At 38.6% G+C, this 19189-nt stretch overlaps 1 protein-coding gene across 2 annotated transcripts; it reads left to right on the forward strand.

Annotated features, from left to right (window-relative positions):
- The first annotated feature begins 646 nt into the window (after positions 1 to 646).
- On the forward strand, positions 647 to 17755 carry Arl6 (ADP ribosylation factor like GTPase 6). 2 transcript variants are annotated; one of them, XM_013118157.3, is made up of 7 exons: positions 647 to 779; positions 4372 to 4433; positions 4800 to 4868; positions 5500 to 5594; positions 7044 to 7173; positions 11786 to 11857; positions 17250 to 17755. In XM_013118157.3, the coding sequence occupies exons 1-7, from the start codon at positions 657 to 659 to the stop codon at positions 17281 to 17283; spliced, it is 585 nt and encodes a 194-aa protein (XP_012973611.1). In that variant the 5' UTR covers positions 647 to 656; the 3' UTR covers positions 17284 to 17755. The 2 variants fall into 2 exon arrangements, with proteins under 2 accessions (XP_012973611.1, XP_005076811.1); XM_005076754.4 differs by having other exon boundaries at positions 11786 to 11841.
- The last annotated feature ends 1434 nt before the right edge of the window (positions 17756 to 19189 follow it).

The following is a 19189-nucleotide window of genomic DNA, read 5'->3' on the forward strand; positions in this document are numbered from 1 at the left end:
TTGTGAAGGAATGTATCCATTATTCCCCCAAAATGAATGGTGAATTGTAGAGATATGTGAGGCAGGTGAAATCAGCATACATTTTCTACTAATAGAAAACCTTACACAAACTGAAAATAACCCTGTAGAAAACAAAAACAGTGAAATTTTTATAATTACATATTATTTCAAAATACAACCATGGCCTTGTTTCAGATACTTATCTAGTAGTCAAATTGATACAGCTAGGCCTTGGGGTTTTTCTTTCCTATCTTCTGCCTTTTGAGCGTTAGCCTCAGACTGTAGCCAAGTCTCATTGCCTCTTTAGTGTTCATATTTGCCTGACTCTCATTCATGAATACCTTTGAAACTACAACTGGCACACTCCACTCGATCCTGAAGCTACCAAGAGCTTCTCCTTGAATATTATAAATGTGGTTGTCTCAGGGACGTTATTCCTTGTAGTCAGGGTTATAAGCTGCCAGTCTGCAGTGAAGGCTCCTTTCTGATAATCGGCTTACACTGCTTACTAGGAGTAAAGCCACACCAATGTGTTTTGTGTGCTGCCATTATCCTTACATTTTTATGTACATAGTAATGCATTCCATGTGTAAGGTACCGGTGAAATAATCACTTCCTTTCCATTGCAGTTGCTTTGTAAATATTTAAATCACATTATGGGATTGCTGGACAGACTTTCGGGTTTACTTGGCCTGAAGAAGAAAGAGGTTCATGTGTTATGCCTTGGACTGGATAATAGTGGCAAAACAACAATCATTAACAAACTTAAACCTTCAAATGTAAGTATCTCTGTGATGCTTCACGTCTTCTGATACCAGCAAAAGTTATGTGCAATACTATTCTGAAGTTACAACTTCCTGTGAGGTTGTGAAGTCCTATTAGTCTCACTGTTGGTTAAGAGGTTGCTTGCTGTGTGTGCCTCATATTTATGCAGTGTGCATGTAACTCTTGAGTATTAAGCTGAGATACTCTTTTTCCTCCTTTATACTCCTCTAAAGAGCTTCACAAATTGACTCAGTTTATTTATAGGCTGCCCTGACTTTGTTTAAATTTCTTCTTCATGAGAAGAACAAAACAAAAGGAAAGACACCTCATTTTTTTAAAATCTATGGATAAATAGACAGTGCTGTGCTATTGGTGACAGTGATTTTGAGCAACGTATTATGAAAATATTATTTTCTTACTGAGAATATATAAAGCTAGTACATGCAATGTATGACTCATACATCAGAAGTAGGCTTTGTTGCATATAATTCCTGATATGATTTACTGAACATTAAGCTGTAACTGTTCTGGTTCAGAAAAATTGACCGGAAGACCCTGAGCTTCCTCCGCCCACCCTCTAACTCTAGTAATAATAACCAAAAGGCATTACTGAACTGGAAGGTTCAGAGACACCATACTTTTAATACTCAAATGTAAGTTTACATTTCTTCCACCTTATTTTAAATTCATCACTTGTTAATTTTCATCTCCATTTGGGTGCTATTTTTAGTTAATTAACTGTATTAATCATAGGATCTACAGTGTTCTGTTAGGAAAAGCCTTACAAGACTGTTCCATGTTGTCTCCTTATGTATATAAATAAAATTGATTTTTTGATAACTAGATTTTAGACTCTTATTTTTCAGAATAAATTATCCTATTGTTGTATTTGAAATGATAAACATCCTCAGTTGACAGGGTATTTTTCACCCAACCATTCTTTGTAAGAAAGAATGTAGTTTTGGCCCAGGTATATGCCCAACACTCAGGAGGCAGAAGCAGGCCAATATCTATGAGTTCCAGGCCAATCTGGTCTTCATAGAGTGCTCCAGGTCAGCTAGGACTACATAGTGACCCTTCTGTGGGGAGGGGAAAAAGCATCTGGAAAAATTCCTAAGCAATTTGTATATTCATTTGATATATGTTACATATTCAGTTGATACCTTACTTATTATATTTCTCTTCAATATCAAAGAGTCTTTGACTTTTCAAGCATTGAATAATACCTAGAATGAGGATTAGTGCTTAAATATATTTTAGATTGTAGGTGAATAGATTGATGGTTATTATTATTATTATTATTATTATTATCATCATCTTTGACCAGGGGATTTTGTTGATTATGTGGAGATAAAAATTTTAGCAGAGTTGATAGAACAAGAAATTCTCTTGGGAATTCTGTTCTGATCCTGTTGATACTGGTCTAGTGGACTCTAATAGTTCAGGCTACACACCTTCCTTTCTTGCTGCCATTCCAGTCCAATGACTGGATGTGTGTGTTCCTGGGGAAAACAGAGGGAAATTAATATTAGAGATGACTCTTTGTTGGGGAGATGGGAGTGAGAGTGTGTCTGTTGTGTGTGTAAGGAAAGGTGTGCATATATATAAAGGTGTCTATATATGCACATGAAAGCCAGAGACTAACTTTGGGTCTCTGCCTTAACTGTTTCAGCCGTGATGCCTCACTGAATCGGAAGCTCACGGACGCTGCTTGAGTGGTTGGCCTATGGGTTGCAGGGCCCCCCCTGTGTCCATTTCCTGAGTGTGCTGTGCCCAGCCTGCACTCTGAATTACTGCAGAGGAAAATGAGTTCCACATGAATGCACCCTAGCCTGGTTAACTTCTGAACCTTCTTTTGTGGATTATTTCCATTAGAACTTTTGGAGGAGAAATAGTTGAGGGATTTTTATCCCTCTGGGCTAAATTTTAAAGGGGAGTTTGTGGAGAATCTAAGTAGTTCTAATTACAATTCAGTGAAGATACTTTGGTGTGTTTTTCTGTGGTTTCACTAACTTCTTAACATCATCTGATTGATAAATAAAAAACTTTTTAAATGGATGGATCATGAGAAAAACAAAATTAAGACACACTTTATCCCAAAGCTTGTTGTTCAGGGAACCTCAGAGTAATGAGGCAAGACTGCACGTGTCACAAAATAATGTATTTAACTAGCAAACAAAAGCAATACTTTGGGGAAAATATTAATGCAGCTCGAAGACTAGGTAGAAGGAAAAGCTGCGTAAACAGACTCGGGAGACATCTGCTTGTAGCACATTGCTGTTAAGGTTCCCAAACACCATTTCCAGCTTCTCTTCCATTTGGATTTAATTTTGCAAAAGTACAGTACCCAAGTAAGCATGCTAATGTGAGGCAAATTTCCCTTCTTCCACTCTTATTTTCACATAAAAGTAGCAATATTTTTTATTTTGTTATTCTTAAGGCAATATGGGAAAACATAAGACTAACCAAAATGGGAGTATAATTATAATAATAGCAAACATTTGTGAACTGCTTATAGACACCATGTTGAGTATTTTGTGCCTATTAGCTCATTTAATTCTCATAATAACTTTATGAGCACTATAATATAGTTGACATTTAAGTAAACCTAGGCTTAAATACTTGTGCCAGGTGGCATATAGAAAGCTAGGAGTAATTAGAAAGCTATTGTAATTCAGAGCACCAAATGGAAAGGTCTAGTCTGAGGTAATGGCACAGAGCCAGGGAAACTTCGAAAATGAATGTTTTATACATAGCATGTAACAAAGGAGGAGTCAAGAATAACTTCCAAGTATCTGGATCATAAAATGGATACATTTTGTCTAAATGAATGAACAGTTTTCATGATGGAAATTCTAGGAGGCATTTACTGCATTCTCTTGTCTGTATATTTTTAAATGTCTGGGAAACTTGTCAAAGTGTGTCTGCTGTTCTCTTAACCCTGCTCAGTCTTCCTGTAGAATGCCCCACCAGAGCCACCATGACTCTACCTATCTTCCTTCAGCCTGTATCACTCCTTTATTTAGCAGGACACTTCAGACATGCATGCCTAATATTCTTCCTGAGTGGCAAGTTCTTGCCCTCCCTAGGATTATTTTACTGACTAATTCCATTTACTGCAATAGTCTTTGCCAAGAGCTTGCCCTGGGATTTCCCTCTCCCTATCCTTCATCCTGAGCACTTTTTATTCATGTTATTATTTTGATGGTTGCTTACATTCTGTGTGCCATGAGCTCCTTGAGAGAAGGGACCAAATAGACTTGAAGACAGACAGTCCCAAACATACATAAATTCATAATGTGTAGAGTAATTAAGTTCAACACAGACACTCAGAGTGACTTTTTAAACCACTTATGAAAACTTGCTTACCTTGTTTAATAAAACAAAATGTGAATTCAAACCTATACCTTAAACCAATTCACAATTGGCAAGTAAACCTTACATTTTATAAGTAATTTTACACACAGTGACCCTATTACAAAAATCATAATGTTTAATTTTTTTATCTCCTTGGTAGCATAATTTAGAAAGGGAAAAATCTGGGACTGGAAGAAAAAAATCCATCTTTGTAATTACAAATGTCTAAATTTAAGTTTTCTCTTGCAGGCTCAGTGTCAGGATATAGTTCCAACCATAGGATTCAGCATAGAGAAATTCAAGTCCTCCAGGTAACCACCTTCTCTTTGTGACTCTGACACTGTGAGTGTCTCCATACTGACCTGGAAATCAGTTATCATTTCCAATCCTCATGGGGTTGTGACTTTTTGTACCACTAACTTTAGTTCATTCTCAGCCCTTAAAGTTTAGACCAATGTGAAAATCTCATTAGCAAAGGAATCATTTTTAGGTTATTTCATTGCAAAGTCATATTTAGACTAATAAATTTATATTTCATTTTTTTTCTTGAATATTGACCACATTCATTATTTTATAGCCATGTTGATTTATGTGATATAAAACAACTTATGATATTAAGAAATAACCATTTAACTTGGTTGTTTAAAATGTAGTAATGATCTTGTATCTGTTTATAGTTTGTCTTTTACAGTGTTTGACATGTCAGGGCAAGGAAGATACAGGAATCTCTGGGAACACTATTATAAGTAAGTTTTCATGAATATTGCTCAGCTACATAGCTACATTTTACTGTCAAATACTAACTAAAAAATCCAAGCGGTTATATGGTTTCTGCTATAATAATGCAACTTCATATAATTCATGACACTGTGCCTTTGTTCTTTTCTCTGTCTATTTCTGTCTGTGGTTAGTATAGCTACATCTTAAGAACCAGCTATCAGGCTATGTGTGGTGGCACAGCCCTGCAATCCTAGTACTTGTAACTCTAGGGAAGAAGGATCACAATTTAAGGCCAGTCTGGGTTCCAAGCCAGGCTGAATTACCAGTGCTTATACAATACCTTGTCCACTCCCATCTGTGTAATCAGGTACCACAATTGAAATTATTCCTATTCAAATTACTTCTTCAACAGCCAGCTCAGAGATCAGAATTGTTACTGCCCATATTTTGTTAAAATAACAAGATTGTTTAACAGCTGGTAGCTTGTTTTACAAATATTTCTAAACAAAGTACTTTTCGGAGTATGCAGACATAATGTTCAATAAATACTTCAGATATAAGATTGCCAACTTACCAGGATCCAAATGTTTTCTACCCACTTAAAATTGCACGTGGTGGTAAAATAATGTCATTGTTCTGTTTTTTTATATTATACAGAGATGGACAAGCCATTATTTTTGTCATTGATAGTAGTGATAAATTAAGAATGGTTGTGGCCAAAGAAGAACTTGATACCCTTCTAAATCACCCAGGTATCTATGTAATTTCTTCCATGATGTCTGTACTCTTGCTTCTATCTATATGTGTTGGTTGTTTTTTAGTTTAAGAAAAAGTTGTTTATGAGATGGAATTATTTTCTATTTAAATTTGTAAAGATTATTGGATATACAAAATTCATAAAAACTTTTGAATTTTTTTTGTTTTAAACCTTCATATGGTGGATTTTGTCGTGTTTTGTTTGGGGAGCTACTGGCATTTATTTCTTTAACACTGAAAATTCTTTGATTTCCTAAATATATAAATAATATGTAGTGATAAGAGAAGAACATTCAGAGAGAAAAGATGAGGGATCAAGTGGTATTCTGAGCAATAGGACATCAGGTACAGCTGCTTTGGTTACCTTATTTTCACGGTACATGGAGACAGGAGCAGCTAACAAGAGGGTCATGCTTCTGCCTGTTTTGATCTCAGTGTTAGGAAAACAACTAGAAGGAAGAGGTATTAGGTTTTGGTTTTATTTATTTATTTACTTGAGTGTATCCCACAAAGGTCAGAAGAGTGCATCAGATCCCTTGGAGTTGGAGATAACACTTGTGAATCCCTGATCATTTTATTTCTAAGTGTTGCTTAGGAAACGAGGGTAAGATAGGGAATTAAGTGAAAAGATCAATATATACAATAATGAAACTGGTAAGGACATTATTATGAAGAGTTAGATATAATAATTGTTGCTGGAAATACACAGTGTTTCTACAAGATGTGGAGATGCTCTGTTGGACAGCACAGGACAAAAGGGGGAAGGAGGGTCTCCTCAATTCTAAGCTCTTTAATACATTTGGACTTGGCTTCACTCAGCAGCTAAGGGCATTTGCTCCCATCCTGAGTTTGATCCCGCAGACCCATGTGTTAGATAGAGGGAGAGTTGAGTCCTTCCCATGGCTTTTCCTATGACATCCACATGTATGCCATGGCATACCTGTAGCATGTGCGCCAGCACACACGTGCACCCACACATACACCTGTGCACACACAGTTAAATAAAAATGTTTTAAAAAATACACAAAACCTCTGGAAAATGCTTTCAAGTTGTAAATGGGGAAAATACCTTGTTTAAAATGTCCGTCCCACGTGTTCGTGATGCTGCCTGTGACTTAAAAATAAAGCAGAATCCATTTCTTCCTCTTCCTATTTGAGGTTTGTCTCCCTTGTGTTGACAACTGAAAACGAGAAATATTTGTCTTTTTGCATAGATGCTTCTCTAACTGCTAGGTTCCCTTTCTCTGTCTTTATTCTTTGGTTTAAAGTCCCAAGACAGAGGGCACATGGTCTTACCAAGTAGTTTTGATTTCTGTTAGATGAATGTTTAACTGTGCATCTTTAAGTGTTTGTGTATGGATAGTAGTGAAAGAAGCAGTTTGAGGAGTTTGGGACAAAGTGATCCAAAACATGAGAAGTGTTGTGATGGTGTCTTTCTTTTTCAGATATTAAGCACCGCCGGATTCCAATCTTGTTCTTTGCGAACAAAATGGATCTTAGAGATGCAGTGACATCTGTGAAAGTGTCTCAGCTGCTCTGCTTGGAGAACATCAAAGACAAGCCGTGGCATATTTGGTAAAACATTATTTCTCCCTTTGTCTTTCTGAAAAGTCTGTGAAATGTAGGATTCTGTTTAGATCTTTTGCTTTTGTTTGTTTTTACATCATTTTGTAAATGGCAAACATGGTAGAATGCAAGCAAAGTATTTATTTCACAGAATTGTGACATTTCAGGTACCCATGAATATATTGCTGTTAACTTTTCAAATCCTTTGGCACCAGAAAAGTGTATTTTTAATGTCCTATCTTCATCCACAGTGACTTCCTTTTCTACCTGAAATCACCCAAGCCCAACCCTTTGCACTCTGATATCACCCCCTCAGAATCATTCTCCAATTTAATGGTCCTGGATTGCTATTTTGTGTGTGTGTGTGTATTTTCTTTTTTGTTGTTGTTGTTATTGTTATGGTTTTTATGTCAATCCTAGCTCCCTCTCCCTCCCCTCCTCCCCTCAACCCCCTCCAACCCCACACCCAATCCCCACTCCACAGTCCAGGGAGGGTGAGGCCCTTCATGGGGGATCTCCAAAGTCTGTCATATCATCCTGGGCTGGGCCTTGGCCCTCCCCCCTTGTGTCCAGGCTGAGATAGCATCCATCTACGTGGAATGGGCTCCCAAAGTTCATCTATTGCCCGAGACCCCAAAGAATGCTGAGACCTCCTCACTGATACGCACATTCAGGGGGTCTGGATCAGTCACATGCTGGCCTCTCAGCTATCAATCTGGGGTCCATGAGCTCCCCCTTATTCAGGTCAGCTGGGTTTCACCAGCCTGGTCTTGACCCCCTTGCTCATCACTCCTCCCTCTGTGCAACTGGTTTCCAGGAAGTTCAGTTCAATGTATAGCTGTGGGTGTCTGCCTCTGCTTCCATCAACTACTGGATTAAGGCTCTATGATGGCATACAAGGAAGTCATCAATCTTATTATCAGGGAAGGGCATTTAAAGCAGCCTCTCCACTATTGCTTAGATTGCCAGTTGGTGTCATCCTTGTAGATCTCTGGAAGTCTCACTAGTGCCAGATCTCTCCTCAAACCTATAGTAACTCCCTCTTATATGGTATCTCTCATCCTGTTCTCCTCTCTTCTTCCCCCCACTCCTGCTCCCCCATGTCCTCCTCTCCCCTCCCCTTCTCTTTTCTCCCCATACTTTTCTCCAGCTCCCTCTCCCCTCCCCCCATGCTCCCAGTCCACTCTGGAGATCAGTCCCATTCCTCTTCTCTGGAGTACCATGCGTATCTCTCTTAGGGTCCTCCCTGTTTCCCAGACTCTGGCGGTGGGATTGTAGGCTGGCAATCCCCTGCTTCATGTCTAAAATCCACATATGAGTGAGTACATACCATGTTTGTCTTTTTGTGACTGGGTTACCTCACCCAGGATAGTTTCCTATAGTGTCATCCATTTGCCTGCAAATTTCAAGATTCCGTTGTTTTCTATTGTATGTCACTGTTACCATGTAACCTCTTTTGCTTTTTATTTTGGTGGTAGTTTGTCTTCCTAACACTCGTGATAGCTCTCTAGGAGTTGGAATTATTGCCAGATTTGGTTGATACATTGTGTTTCTTTCCCCACTTCTGTGACTGGTACATGGTGCATATACTATAAATATTTGCTCATATGAGGAAGTAGAGGTAATAGTTGTATATGGACATGCTAGTAAACAGTGTCTGAAATTGCTATGCATCATTTATTTAGGAAACAGTTTCTTTTCCTTGGTGCTACCTTCCTGAGATCCTCTTTTGCTTCCTACCCACCTACCCTCCCATGCCCCAGAATTTCCTTCTATAGTTTCCCTACTCTCCATAGTATAACTATATTCGATGCTATATATGGAAAACAATATATTTACTTACCAGAGAGAGAGAGAGAGAGTCGCACAGACCAGGAGTTAGAAGCGTGGCTGGCTTCCAGGAGAAAAGGGAGGTTCCTTCTTCTTTCACTTCCTTTTATATCTACCTGTGTCAGTTTACATGTCTCCGCCCTCATGGGTGGATAGCTTTGTGGGGTTCACTCCTACAATTCCCCTTTTAGTCTAAATAGAAGATTTAAATTTGATACAAACTCAAACATATACAACATACATACATAGAGGGTGATAATTAAGTTATAATCTACTTATCCTAAGCTAAACATATCCAATCTTATATACAACTAATGTTGAGTATGACAATCCAGAGGCAGGAACCTGGATAGGAGAAGCCATTTCTAAAGGATTTAGGAGCAATCAGGATGAAAAATGGCCTACCCAAGAGGAGATACCAAATTGGGTTGGGGAAGCAATCTTTAGAAGTTTCAAAAGACATTGAAACTTTAGATTTTTTTGTTTGTTTGTTTGTTTTTGTTTTTTTTGTTTTTACGAGACAGGGTTTCTCTGTATTGTTTTGGAGGCTTATCGGTCCAGCCCGGCCTCGAACTCACAGAGATCCGCCTGCCTCTGCCTCCCGAGTGCTGGGATTAAAGGCGTGTGCCACCACCGCCCGGCACTTTAGATGTTTTAATTGTGGTAAAATAGGACATCTGAGTAGGAACTGTAGACAACGCATTCCTAGAAATAATGCTTCTACCAGGAATGCGTCAAATAGAAGGCCTCAGCCTCCTGGTCTTTACAGGAGGTGTGGAAAGGGAAAACATTGGACTGATGAATGCTGGTCCACAAGAGATAAACAAGGTAGATCTTTACAGCCGGGAAACAGGAATCAGGGCCTCAAGCAGGCCCCAGAAAGAAAATTATCTGGTCATTCCCAGTGACAGTGGAGGACAGCCTCTCCCAGGACAATTAGAAGATCCACTGCCCATTGTAAATAATACGGCACTGAATAATACATTAGCTCCAGAGGATGAATCAATTATATCAGGAGGAAATACAAAACATATATTTTGGCAAACTTCTATACAATATCATAGACCCAAGTTACCAGTTAAAGTAAATAATATGGTGATTACTGGCATTTTAGACACAGGAAGTGGCATCACCATCATTAATCAGAAGTCCTAACCCCCAAATTGGGCTTTAAAAAAGGTTAACGTTCAATTCTTAGGGATTGGAACAATTTTTCAAATATTATAATATAAAACATGTAACTGGTATACCTTATAATCCCACTTCTGACACCAGATATAACGATATTCGATGCTATATATGGAAAACAATATATTTATTTACCAGAGAGAGAGAGAGTTGCACAGACCAGGAGTTAGAAGCGTGGCTGGCTTCCAGGAGAAAAGGGAAGTTCCTTCTTCTTTCACTTCCTTTTATATCTACCTGTGTCAGTTCACATGTCTCCACCCTCATGGGTGGATAGCTTTGTGGGGTTCACTCCTACACCATAGGAGTTGCAGTGATAATTAAGGGACGCTGGACACAAAGCAGAGAAGTCTACTGACTCTAGAAGTGACCTAGATTGTAAGCAAGAAACTGGAGCCTAGGAATCCCAACATGGAGTGCGGGCTGGGAATTCTGCTCCTAGCAGTAAGCAATTATTCAAAGCACATTCTTGATTACATATCATAACAGCGAGGCATCAGGCACTAAAACACTTTCACCAAAAATCTAAGCTACTGATTTTGCCACATACGACTACTGGTGGAAGTGTCAACGAGTGAGTAAAAATCTACGTATTTCTCTGAACAAGCTCTGCCTCTCTCTCTCCTTTGAGCTCTTCACTATGTGTTGTCCCGTCATGCTTTGCATTTCATGGCCTGAGTCATTTCTCAGTGGCCACATCTCCCCCAGTTCCCCTTCAATTGCTCTGTTGCAGTCAGACTACTTGCTGTCCCTGGGACAGAGCAGGTACACCCTCAGCCATGAAGAGCCTCTTCCTGGCTTCTGACTGGGTAGCTGTTTCTCCCAGAATTGGGAGGCAGAAGCAGGCAAATCTGAGTTTGAGGCTAGCCTAGACTACAGAGTGAGTTCCAGGATAGACTGTGCTACACAGAGAAACCCTGTCTCAGGAAATAAGAAAAAGTATATGGACTATACATGATGGCTCATAACTGTAATTCCTGTCTTTGTGGGGTAGAGGCTAAAGTTTAATCACTACATAGCAAGTTTGAGGCTAGCTTGAACTCTGAGACCCTGCCTCAAAAATAGAACAACACAGAGCCCACTTTATAATTGTGCGTTTTTACTCTATAGATAACAAATTCCATTTCAAATGAAGTCAGTTGATTCTGTGACCTAAGTCAAACATTTCTATCAAGTAAATGCTATTGAAGCTCTGGGTAGACTGAAGTAAGACAGTGAACTCTAGAAAAAAATTTTTTGGTTTTTTTATGAGACAGGGTTTCTCTGTATTGTTTTGGAGGCTGTCGGTCCAACCTGGCCTCCAACTCACAGGGATTTGCCTGCCTCTGCCTCCCGAGTGCTGGGATTAAAGGCATGCGCCACCACCGCCTGGCAAACTCTAGAAAGTTTTAGTTAGAAAAATAACCTGATGTTTATGTGTTCGGGTGCTTTTTTTCCCCCAAGTGCTCAGACTCTTAAGTTCCTATTTGTATTCTATTTCAATACTTAATCAGTTTTGCAGAGATGTATGAGTATATATTTCTTTGCAATATGGCAAAGTGTTGGATTTTCCTCCTAGAGTTGTATGACGCCATAAAACAGGTGCTTTGTGTGACTTTTCTTTCAGTGCTAGCGATGCCATCAGAGGAGAAGGCCTGCAGGAAGGTGTGGACTGGCTTCAAGGTACCTCGCACGCCATGTGCGTCTGTTGACTGTTTCCTTTTCAGTTGTCCCGTCTCACTTTTACATGTTAATTCCATTACATCAGTGCCCCCTTCTTGTTCTTATTTCCGCTGTCAGAAAAAATAGTACAGGAAGTATTCAATACCTTGCTGCATTTACTTTATTGTATTTTTCTGTCAGATTTAATTAAAGTGTTTCTGTGTTTATATTCAGGATATATAGTAGATCTAGAAAATGGTTTTAATTTATGGACCCAGATTTTCATTAAATCTAGTAGCTGAAAAACACACTTGAAGTTTGGAACAAATGCTAGTTTGGCCTTACGGTTAATGACAACTATTTTTTATCAGTCATGCTGTTTAGCACTCCACATATAATAACCCCATTTACACATATCATAGATGCACAAGTTTTAACACATATTTAGTATTATAAATACTATTATGCTATTGATATCTTGCTTATTTTCAGTTCATTTTTTTAATCAAAATAGCTATACTAGATCACTTCTATGTTAGGTAATAAATTAAGATATAGGTTTCCTTAGGGTGTTATTATCTACTGTGTATAAGAACAGCTTGAAGCATGCAGAGCAATAGATAGGTGTGTGTTCCGTATGTCCATTCAGTAGTAGCGTCTTTATGGCCAAGTCAAGACATTTTCAATTTAAGCAGAGTTTCTGACTGTTCGTTCTCACTGGGAAATCCTCCTACTCTGAATGGGATAAAGAAGATAGGAGTCCTAATTACAATGTGTGGTTATGCTGGGCGGTGGTGGTGCACGCCTTTAATCCCAGCACTCAGGAGGCAGAGGCAGGCGGATCTCTGTGAGTTCGAGGCTGGGCTAGACCGATAGCCTCCAAAACAATACAGAGAAACCCTGTCTCATAAAAACCAAAAAAAAAAAAAACCAAAACAAAGAAAAACAAAAACAATGTGTGGTTATAAGTACTATTTCCTTCTGCATTGGCCTTTTAATATTAGATATGTGTGGTACTGCTTTCCATTTTTCTTCCTCCATCTTTTGGGACCTGTTATGTTAGATGGAAGAATAATCTGCCTACAAATGCTAAAAGTACAGTTGATAGAGATATGTAAAATCTGCTCTTCTAGTGAATTCCACACACAGACTTTAACGTCTTTCCTTTTGGGGGGGCTGGGGGTTGAAACAAGGTTTCTCTGTATACTGCTGTCCTGGAACTCATTCTATAGGCCAGGCTGGCCTCAAAACTCAGAGATCTGTCTGTCCCTGCCTCCTGGGTGCTTGAATTAAAGGCATGTGCCACCACTGCCTGGCACAGAATTTTATTTCTAGCTTGTATTTCTTCAGTCAAAACATTTACTGTTAAATAGCAAAGAACATTCTAGTCATATTTTACAAGTAAATGAAACAAACATCTCTAATGGTTCTCAAAATTAGTAAAGGAATTCTTGTTTTGAACCCACCAACTTCATGTTTCAAATTATTTTAAGAAGTGTTCAGGGTTATGGGATGGATTTCCAGAAGAAACTAATCAGTCACAGGGTAAAACACCAGGGCAGATAGAGAAGGGCATTTCTTTCCTGCCTTCTTCCTTTACCAGTGTGACATTACTTTCAGGGGAGACGTGGCATGCAGAGAAAGCCCTGCCAATACTTAGTGCAGTGCTTCTGAGCACCATACTGAACAGAAGATGATTTGCCTTCTAGGTTTTGGTTTCTGTCACTCCTGTCTTCCCCAACTCCATTTGTAGTTTCTTTTTTTTTTTTTTAATCCATAGCAATAGCCACTAGGTGTCAGTAAGGATCCAATTTTACAGTACCGATTTTCAACTCTTCTTGGTACCAATTGTTTTTCTATTCTGATCTGTTATCGTCTCTGCCTAGTCTTTGTGAGAACAGAATATTGTTAGAAATGCTTTTGTGTCCTTTTGTTGCAACAATATCTGCAAGGTAAGTAGGAGCACCCTTGTCTGCTCTGTGCAACAGGAGGAGGAGCGCAACAGCTGGCCTTTGAGGCAACTCATTATTCTGTTAACCTCCCTTCACACTAAGAGCATCTTTTATTATCTTATGAAGTAACTGTCACATCTGGAGTATTAAAGCCAAATTTCATAAAATAGTGTGCATACATGTTAAAGAACAATGGATAGGAATACACTCAGTACATGTCAAATTTACTCTCTTATCTACGCACCTTATGTAAGAGGCAGGAACTAAATAGTTTTTTAAAAAACCAAAGAGTATGTCAGTTTGTGTTTGACTAGATAATCATGCATTTGTATTTTCCTATAGAATAGTAAATAGTGTAGATTTCCTTGTTCTCAGTTATCCTTTTGGATATGAAAAGAGATAAGCAGCTATCTTCAAAACAAGTAATAGTAAATAAAAGAGACTAACCTGCTTTGTAATGCCACTCATTAGCTACATACACATAGAAAAATCCAGCTGTAAAAGACCTTTGAACTGAACTATATTCATTTTTACTTTTAGAATTCTGAGGTTTTATAGTATGTTAAACAAGGTTCATTTAGTACTCATTTAATCTTATTTCTTTAAGCTTAATATTGGACTTTTCCATGAAATATTAAATGTTTTATATGGTTATATTCTCTTTTGAAAGATTCAGTAGTTTTGCATGTGTAATAATAAGTACAAAGTTTCTATTTCTGAAACATCCAAGTGAGATTTTTGTGGGAGGAAGTAGGTTTGTTTCTTGTTTTTTGTTTTTTCCTGGGGCTATTATGTAGCACTGACTGACCTGGGACTCAGTATCTGATTTTCCCAGCAGTGAGACTATAGGCATGTTCTTCCTGCCCAGGGTTCTAGTGACATTCTTTTTAAGTTTTTCCAAAATAATGAAACTTGTTTTACCATATTACATCCAAAGGAAAAATCAGAAATGCCTCCAGATTTCAAGCTGTAATCTTGTTTAGTTTTAAATACCAAGAATGATGCCAGGACATCCATCACAGGTGTTAAGGAAACACACGTACTGTACTTTCTGGTCTAGATTTTAATATCTAGATTGTACATGTTGTACATGTAAAAATACAGGATTGGACATATATTGTAATTGTTTGAAAAGGTGTCAACTCTGTGTGCATCAAGAATGGATGTGGCAAAAATGGGGATCTTGTTTGGAAAGCTGGAGATCTGATGGTTGTTGATTGGCTTAACAGGCCCCAAAAAGCTGAATCCTAAGTGGTCACTATGAAATGATAGTACGCAGCCTGATTCACTTTGAAGATGTTCTCAAGGGTTTAGAATATGCTTGTAATTGGAAATAAAGGATGGATTTGGATCTGGAAAAAGAAAACATGACTTCCCCCACACAACAACTACAGCAACAAAATGGGTTTCAAGGATTATCCTTTGCAAATGTTCAAACACTATCTGTCGACTGGAAGACACCAGACATGCACTATGTGGTAATGGTAACCTGACAGCAAGGAGGGGCTGCAAATTTTCATAGAAAATATTTGACTCTCTTCTATCTTCTGCTCCTCCAGTAGAAGGAGGCAGAAGGCAGGGAGAGTCATCTGAGGAATCAGCAGTGGTGGCATGCACCTTTAATCCCAGCACTTTAGAGGCAGAGGCAGGCGCATCTCTGAGTTTGAGGCCAGTCTGGCCTACATGGTCTACAGAGTTCCAGTACAACCTGGGCTACACAGAGAAACCCTGTCTCAAAAAAAAAAAAAACAGAAACCAAGAGGTGATATTGAGAAGATCCTGTATCCAAACAAGAGACAGTTTAGAAAGGACCAAGAAAATGGGGAGGACTAGTGGGTCATCAAAGAGTGTTTGCTAGAACTGAATCCAGTGAGCCCAGTGCAGGGGCCCAAGATACATCATTAGTAAAGTTCAACCAGGAAGACAGTGGAAACTTGTGCGGTCTTCCAGAAGTGGGAATAGGGAAAGATTGTTATATCAAACTTCCCAACACCCACTACTTGGGAGCTACATAATAATAATGTACTGGAATCACATACTCAAGCAATATCAACTGTGACAGTATATTAAAACATATTCAGCCGTATGAGCTCAAGAAGGAGAGAGTAAAGCAAGAAAAGAAAAGAAAAATACAAGGTCAGGGGGCTCATCTCCCCAGAGTACTGGTAAAGTCCCATTGTGCAGGCATGAAGCCTGAGAGTCTAATTCCCCACTAGGAACTGAAAGCCAGTAGCACTCTCTGTAATCCAGTGTGCCTTGGCAAGATGGAAGACAGAGATGGAGGATCCACAGAAGTTTGTGGGTCAGCTAGCCACACTAAGGTCCTGCAGGATTGACCTCTGACCTCCACACATGAACCAACACATACATGAATATGTACACATGCATCATACACTTTCAAAGTAAGGACAGAAAAGGAAGAAAGGAAGGATGGCTAGATGGATTAGGAACTAGGAAAACCAGCCCAGGAATGGAGGAACAGATTCCTGGGCTATAAATGAAAATCCTAGACTGATAATGAAACAGATCTCATGGATAACTGGCAAGCACAGAAAAGAGCCATCTAGGTTGGAGAGTCCTCGTGATATTTAGAAAAGTGTTCAAGAATGTGTAAATAACCGGGCAGTGGTGACATATGCCTTTAATCCCAGCACTTGAAAGGCAGAGGCAGACAGATCTCTGTGAGTTTGAGACCAGCCTGGTCTACAGATCGCGTTCCAGTACAGGCTGCAGAGCTACACAGAGAAACACTGCCTCGAAAATACAAACAAACAAAGTATAAATAGGGACTAGAGAGTTAAGGCAGTCCTTCCAGAGAACCTGAGCTAAATTCCCAGCACCTTCATGGGGCCTCACAACTATCCATGACTCCAGTTCCTTCCGGGCTCCCATCCATATAAGTAATTGTTTTAAAGAAAGTGAAAATGATGGGTTATGCAGTATGCTTCATATGTGAGAATATTTTGGTTGAGTCAATGTTAAATATGCTAAAAAACAAAAGAAAGAAAGAGAAGAAAGGCAGGGGAGAATAAACTAAATAAATGGGCTTGGTTGAGATTATTAATTTTAGGGGAAACAAAATTTGGAAGAAGAAAGTGTTCATCCCACCTGTCTGAAGGCTGACTGACATTGGATGGATATACAGATAATGACAGCATTAACCGAGTTGTAAGTGTGTTTAGTGAGTTTTCAGTAATTACCTAGGAGGAGATTAATTGTAAGTATCCGTGTCCAAAAAGGAGAGATGACCAAAGGAACTGCTAAGTCTTTCTAATAAGCTTGTAGAACTAGTTAATTCCTTATCTACTTACAGCTTATATAAAAATTAGCACAGTAGTATTAATTGTGCCTTAAGAAAACAGATATGCAGATAGAGTCTCCCTGTGTTATAAAGATTGGCCTTGAGTTGACTTAGAGAATAAGGTTGCTGCTGTTTCCCTTGTCAGGCTGATAATGGTTTTGTCTGTTTGTTATCAGATCAGATCCAAGCTGTGAAGACATGAAAAGATAGTCTCTGGAAACCTCAGCAATTTTCAATTAAAGGTGTCTATGTAAGGCATACTGAATAATCTCAAATTTATTTTAAAAGATTTATGCAACCAAGAATATTTTACAATGTTCTGCTTGCTTTTGTGGACTCTGGAAGAAGTTTTTAAGAATTTAGGACCTGAACATTGTTAATCTGACCATTAACCATATGAAAACTAACATTACCTCTGCGCCTTAGTTACCTGCTTCTTGTAAAGGTCTACATGTTGCTGTAATTAGAATGTGTAAATAAGTTATAAGCCATCTCAATATCCTATCATGATTTATGATATCTTTAATGTATTTTTAATTATCTTCTAGAAGTTTAGTTTATAGTATGACTTTGAAGTTCGAATTGTGTTAGAGAGACAGCTTTAAAGTATTATAAGGGATAACAGGTAATTGGGATATGTGTAATTTTTATTGTGTCACTATCAATAAAAAAATGAAATATACCAACTAGAGTGCGTTTTTCATGCTGAAAAGAATAATGTGTTGGTGTGGTGTTTGGTGTTTTGCTGCCAATCATTATCCAAGACCAACTAAACTAAGTTTATTTACTCATTGCTTACTCAACAGTTCTGTACTTTCTGATCAGTCATTGCCCTATAAACCTGCATGTGTGTTTTTCCCTTCACACGTGTGAAGATTTAGGTGTGTGGTCGGCCCATTCTTTTGAAACACTCATATGTGTAAAATATCCTCTGCCTTCATGGGAATCAACTTAATGAGGGAGAATCTGGGAACATTTTATCTATGATCTTTTGTTTTGTTTTGTTTTTCAGGAAGGGTTTCTCTGTATAACCATCCTGGCTGTCATGGAACTTGCTCTGTAGACAAGGCTGGCCTCAAACTCACAGAGATCCTCTTGCCTCTGCCTCCCAAGTGCTGGGATTAAAGTGTGCACCACCATTTTACATATGATTAAAAATTTTTTATCCCTAGTACACGAATGGACTTTGGGAGCCCACATGAGGAAGGGCCTAGATCCTGCTCCAAATGATATGACAGACTATGAAGATTCCCCATGGAAGGCCTCACCCTCCGTGGGGAGCAGAAAGGAGTTGGGATAGGAGGTTGGTGGGGAGGAAGGGAGGGAGAGAGAACTGGGATTGACATGCAAAACAAGACTGTTTCCGATTTAAATAAAAAAATTGATTGACAAAATTTTTATTTCATTAGCTGAATGAAAAATTTACATCTTCAGATTAATAAATTAAAACTTAATAAATATTTAACATTAACATTTTTATTACTGCTTTGCTTTTTGTTCTTAACATGCCTCTGTGTTTCTGTTATAACAGAGTATAGGAGATAATTTGAAAAAAGAAAGAGAGAAAAAAAGATGGAAGAAATATGTATTCTTGTTCAGATTTTGAAGGCTTCTGTTTATGCTCAGCTCCTTGTATTCAGTCTGTGCCAAGGCAGTTTCGTGGCTGTAATACATGGCAGAGAAGCTCCTCTCATTCAAGCTAGGAAGCAAAGAAAGAAGAGAAAAGTCTGGCAAAACAAAACCCTTCACGGGTACATCCTCGCCTCCCTGTCTGAGCAGCCTGTAGGATACAGTATAGGGTCCAAACAGCAGATTCCAGTTCCTGAGCAAATTATTTATAAATGCTGTGTCAGTGTTCTTTAAAGTTTCAGAAAAATCCCAGGTACACAGTATGTCACTTCTCAAACCTAAAGGTCATTTGTAATTGTAAACTGTAAATTCAAACTCCCTTTTTAAATTAGATACTGAGACTATTCACATAACATCGATGTCAAGCCTGGAAAACATTGCATTTGTACAACATCTTAAACATTCTTAGATATGAAAATAACAGAAGGCAAAATGAGGGTAATGCAGGTTCATTGTTGTGCGTACCCCAATGGTGGTAAATGTTTTT

This window comes from Mesocricetus auratus, unplaced genomic scaffold (assembly GCF_017639785.1).
Source record: "Mesocricetus auratus isolate SY011 unplaced genomic scaffold, BCM_Maur_2.0 Super-Scaffold_100008, whole genome shotgun sequence".
NCBI classification, from domain to species: Eukaryota; Metazoa; Chordata; class Mammalia; order Rodentia; family Cricetidae; genus Mesocricetus; species Mesocricetus auratus.

Bases quoted from the DNA above. Each gene is read 5' to 3' on its own strand.
- Arl6 (XM_013118157.3), top strand. From the start codon at position 657: ATGGGATTGCTGGACAGACTTTCGGGTTTACTTGGCCTGAAGAAGAAA. The intron at 780-4,371 runs GTAAGTATCTCT...TTTCTCTTGCAG, and splicing joins ACAAACTTAAACCTTCAAAT to GCTCAGTGTCAGGATATAGT. The intron at 4,434-4,799 runs GTAACCACCTTC...ATCTGTTTATAG, and splicing joins GAGAAATTCAAGTCCTCCAG to TTTGTCTTTTACAGTGTTTG.